This window comes from Limulus polyphemus, unplaced genomic scaffold, assembly GCF_000517525.1.
Source record: "Limulus polyphemus unplaced genomic scaffold, Limulus_polyphemus-2.1.2 Scaffold6822, whole genome shotgun sequence".
In the NCBI taxonomy this organism is placed as follows: Eukaryota; Metazoa; Arthropoda; class Merostomata; order Xiphosura; family Limulidae; genus Limulus; species Limulus polyphemus.
The window spans coordinates 40,355-45,632 of record NW_013672432.1 but is presented as its reverse complement, the minus strand read 5'-3'; the positions used below and the strand labels follow the sequence as shown (position 1 = coordinate 45,632).

At 32.7% G+C, this 5,278-nt stretch overlaps 1 protein-coding gene across 1 annotated transcript in view; it reads left to right on the top strand.

The window, feature by feature from the left end:
- Window positions 1-202: 202 nt before the first annotated feature.
- The window catches only part of LOC106474104 (little elongation complex subunit 2-like), a gene marked incomplete at its 5' end in the record, with an annotated part of 8,511 nt that continues 3,435 nt past the window's right edge, over window positions 203-5,278 (top strand). Inside the window, 4 exons of the mRNA XM_013934795.2 lie at window positions 203-315; window positions 2,172-2,222; window positions 2,329-2,412; window positions 3,508-3,671. Coding sequence (XP_013790249.1) covers window positions 203-315; window positions 2,172-2,222; window positions 2,329-2,412; window positions 3,508-3,671 — 412 coding nt within the window. The remainder of the gene's footprint in view (window positions 316-2,171; window positions 2,223-2,328; window positions 2,413-3,507; window positions 3,672-5,278) is intronic.

The window sequence follows — 5,278 nt, the reverse complement described above, 5'->3', positions numbered from 1 at the left end:
TTCAACAGTCTGAAACAAATACAAAAAAAGGCTAATTAATCAATAAGCACTACAGTAAACATAAAATGATTGACTTAGAGAAGAATTTGTATTTATCAAGAATAATTGTACTTTTAATCTAACACTTAGTTCTCAGCAGTTTGCCATGTATTTCAGTTAAAAAAGTTAATTATTTGTTAAATTTGTTTTTCATTATCTTAAGGCAATCGTTTTTCTTAACTTTCTTGTTTCAGTAAGGATTCACACCCTAACTTCAGAAGTTTTACTAAAAGAAGAGAAATCTCTATCTGAAATTGTGGCTTCCCCAAAGATTAAGTAAGTTTTAATATTTTGTGTTATATAAATTCATCAGTTATTTTTGTTACCATGTTAAATAATGAACTTGTCAATTTATGTTCTGTCAGGATATAAAATATTTGTTTACATCTACCCTAGTAATAGTATATATTGAATAGAATATCATGAAGAATCAGGTTATTGGTATTTACTCTTCATGAAGATCTGGGATTCAACATTACATATGATGAATATTAATTAATTCAGCACAGATCAATATGGTTGGAAATCCTTTCTTGTATATTTTATATTGTTATTGGATAAGGAGGACTGAAGCTGAAGGATTTTGAGATTTAAGGCTACTGGCAGCTTTACAAGTTTCTCACAGAAAGGACAAGACTATTAAGTTAGTTGTACGGTAACTTGGATTCCAGTGTCATTTCCTCCAACAAGTCAAAATCAGGATGATGGAATACAACTCAAAGTCAAATAAAGACTGACTACCATGGAGGATATTTCCATGAAATTGCAACAAGCAGAGGAGTGATAAAGTATTAGTTGAAGATTACATGAAGGAAGTTAAGAAAAAAGGAAACTGAGGTGTAGCCACCTCGACAGACAACATTAACTTGAACTGATATTTCATTGAAAAGAACTGTGTTAGGCGCACCCCAGTGGCACAGCGGTATGTCTGCGAACAAACTGTGTTAGACTGAAGAGTTGTGTACCATGTTGTAGATGGTATTTCCTTTTGTTTCCTAACACAGTAATATTCAGGATGCTTAAGGTTATAATTTCGTAAGTTTTCTGCTTAAGAAAATATTAATAAACATTATATTTTTAGGTGATAGAAGTTGTTTAGTACAACTGATTATAACGAGTATTGTTCAAAGTTTCTTGAAGGATGCAAATATTATGTGTTTGTTGTAATGTGCTTTATTAATTAAAAATGATGCAAACTCCAGTCCTCTCAATGAAAACGAATTAATTTATTTTTTCAATAATGTTCTATGTGGGCAACAGACTATGTTCACTGGTAGGCCTAACTTACTAAACAACGTTTCAACAGAAATTCTGAAACTAATGTACACCAAACTCACAAATAAGGCTCATGTCACTTACTTGCAAAATTTCCACACTGGTTTGATAACAAACATATTGACTAACTTATAAGCTTGATCACTGATGAATGTACTCATTAAAACTCCTTTAACTGACACTGAACTCATTAATTTAAATCACTGGTTTTTATATTTTATGAAAATTTGATATTCCAGAGATGCTTAATTTTGAAACTTCCAGACTTCACACAGTTATTACATTATATAAAAAAAACTCTCTTTAGTGAACAAAATATTAACCCTTTAGGTGCATTGTTGAGTAATTCACTTTCAGAGCCAGAATTATCGTCAGCTTGCGTAAGTTCATTTGTCTCTTCAAGTGTGAAAATATTCCAGCAATTTGATGTCATTTTGGGACCATTTTTTGATAAAAATTTACAATTTTCAACTGTAAATACTACCGATGTTTTCAGTAGCACTATATTGGATAGGAATCGGCAGCTAAGGTTGTCATCTGTGCAACTTTGTCTATTGATTTTTGTGTGCTCGATACGCGTTTCAAGCAGGAAATTCAAACTGCAGTATGTGGTCACCATATGGCAATGGGTGCACTTAAAGGGTTAAAAACATAGTGTACAACCCACTGTTGTTAAAATTACAGAGAAATTAATTTACAAACTGTTATTTCACTTTATATTGCATTTAAGTTTTTTTTTAAAGAAAAGCTTATGGAGGATTGCATATCATTATTATTAATCTGATTGAGAAATTAATATAACATCGACTAAGGCGTGGTCTGAGACACTTCAGTGAATTGTTTCTATGTTTTTGTAGCATTGAAGAAAGCCTGCAGCATCTTCACTATATATTGGAATTTCTCACTGGGTAAGCATCGTTGTTTTCAAATTATGAAAAAAAACTTTTTTTAATTCTACTAAATATTTTTCTCATATCTTCTTTCTTTTTACATATGTCTTTTATCATTTTACAGCTTACCGGTTGGACAGTATTTTCTGTCACATCAGAAAGGAGAGAAAATAATGACTTTGTACAAAGCTCATGACACAACTCACAGGTAACAAAAAAAAAACACTTATTAGTGTAATGTGATCACCTACGGAATGACGGTATTATTGCAACTAAAATAGATAAACTTCAATCAGTAAAGAAGTTGTGGTTTTTGTTACTAGGATACCGCTAGTCTTTTTATTATCAATTGAGAAAGGTACTTCATATACATTCAACCAGTTCCCAGCGTTAAATTATTTCTTAATATTCTTCCAGGATTGAAATACGTAACTATTCTGTACCAACTGTCATATATATGTGTGTGTGTGTGTTGAACTCATTGTTCTGTAACTTGTGTTATATACATGTTGGTTCATTGTTCTGTAACTTGTGTTATATACATGTTGGTTCATTGTTCTGTAACTTGTGTTATATACATGTTGGTTCATTGTTCTGTAACTTGTGTTATATACATTTTGGTTCATTGTTCTGTAACTGGCGTCATATAAATGTTGGTTCATTGTTCTGTAACTGGCGTCATATAAATGTTGGTTCATTGTTCTGTAACTGGCGTCATATAAATGTTGGTTCATTGTTCTGTAACTGGCGTCATATAAATGTTGGTTCATTGTTCTGTAACTGGCATCATATAAATGTTGGTTCATTGTTCTGTAACTGGCGTCACGTACATGATGGTTCATTGTTCTGTAACTTGTGTTGTATACATGTTGGTTCATTGTTCTGTAACTGGCATCATATACATGTTGGTTCATTGTTCTGTAACTGGCATCATGTACATGTTGGTTCATTGTTCTGTAACTGGCATCATGTACATGTTGGTTCATTGTTCTGTAACTGGTGTTGTATACATGCTGATTTATTGTTCTCAAACTGGTGTTGTAATTGTATTGGTTCATTGATCTATAACTGCTGTTGTAAACATGTTGGTTCCTTGTTCTATAATTGGTTGTATAGCACTGATTATAAGTTTGTGTATATATATATTGGTTTATTCAATATAATACTGGCTTAAAACATGCTGGTATTACAGTTTGATAACACTTATTTACCAGTATTGGGTTCTGTAATGTTGGTTATTATAAGTTTTATGTTCATTGTTTTATAGCTAAGATTATAATTTGATTTGCTTGTTGTTTTGTAGAGGAGCCTTTGATCTACACACTACGATCAACCAGAAGTTGTCAACTTTAGATGATTATCAAGAAGGTAACAAAGGAGAACTTCGCTGGCTTCCTCTCGATCCTGAAGTGATTCTTCCTGAATTTCAACAGCAGAAAAGAATTCCTGTTACTTTTCCACCAAAACGTAAGCATTTATGTATATGCTTTATAATACAAACCAAGGCTGTGTCGGTCTTTAGGGTTAGTTGGTATATGTCACCTGGCCATGTTGATACCACAGTGACGTAACCAAGGCTGTATCGGTCTTTAGGGTTAGTTGGTATATGTTACGTGGCCATGTTGATACCACAGTGACATAACGAAGGCTGTATCGGTCTTTAGGGTTAGTAAGTAAATGTTACCTGGCCATATTGATACCATAGTGATATAACCAAGGCTGTATCGGTCTTTAGGGTTAGTAAGTAAATGTTACCTGGCCATATTGATACCATAGTGATATAACCAAGGCTGTATCGGCCTTTAGGGTTAGTAAGTAAATGTTACCTGGCCATATTAATACCATAGTGATATAACCAAGGCTGTATCGGCCTTTAGGGTTAGTAAGTAAATGTTATCTGGCCATGTTGATACCATAGTAATATAACCAAAGCTGTGTCGATCTTTAGGGTTAATAAGTAAATGTTATCTGGCCATGTTGATACCATAGTAATATAACCAAAGCTGTGTCGATCTTTAGGGTTAGTAGGTACATTTTATCACACTACTATAAGCTTATGATATACCAAAGCTGCAGTATCAACAGAAAAAAGCTAGTATAAGAATAACAAGTAGGCTCTCCTTCATGAGGGCTAAATGGCCATTTACCTATGATGAAGAAAAGTCCACTTTCGAGCTTGGGTTATGTTTGTTTGTTTTTCTTATACAAGGCTAGATCTATATTTAGGGTAAAAGCTTTGACATTATTAGACATTTTTATAAACCCAAAAATGACCATAAGATTAAGAAAACTTTGTGTTACTTTAAAAAAACTAGGAATGGGTTAAAATTGAAACTTTACTGATTTTGATGTATTTTAATAATACACTTTACAATCCTAAGTATTATAAATCATGATTATGTGAATAATAAACATGAAATGTTTATCAAGCTGAATTCTCTTTAAACACTGTTAAAAAAAACCAATATGAATTTGTCTTAAATGTCTGAGAAGGCATGTATAAAAACTTAGTTAAGGCAAGGTGTTTGGGTGTTAATTTGTATTTTTCTTAATTAATAAAAGTAGTTAAATAGTAATTAACAAGTTACTCTGCTTATCTTGTGTGTGTGTGTGTGTTATAAAATAATTAAGAAAAACAGAACAGTGAAGTATTTGATCTGCTTAGGTTTAAAATGCTGAACTTAATGTATTCAGATTGATCCCATTTGCCAGAGAGAGTGATATTTGGTAAAACAAGGTAGTGGGCATCAAGTATTGTCTCCCCGTTATTGAAACATCTCTTACAGCTGTATACTTTTAATACTAATTAATTTAGGGCCTTATGAGGGTTCTTACCTTATTCTTTAGCCAGCGCAATGACAGATTGTCAAGCAGTTCATCAGTTCTCCGGGAACGAGAACTTTACGTCAAACGATACTGATGTTTCCTTGTATGTGCACCGCTGCCACAACAGTTGTTTTTCATGATGTTACACTCAACATATCCTTCGTTTAAATGAGAACATGTTCAAAACATGAAAGCTTGACTAACCTGTGAAGAGAAATAATGCTCGGTACCATTGCTTCCAATTCTGG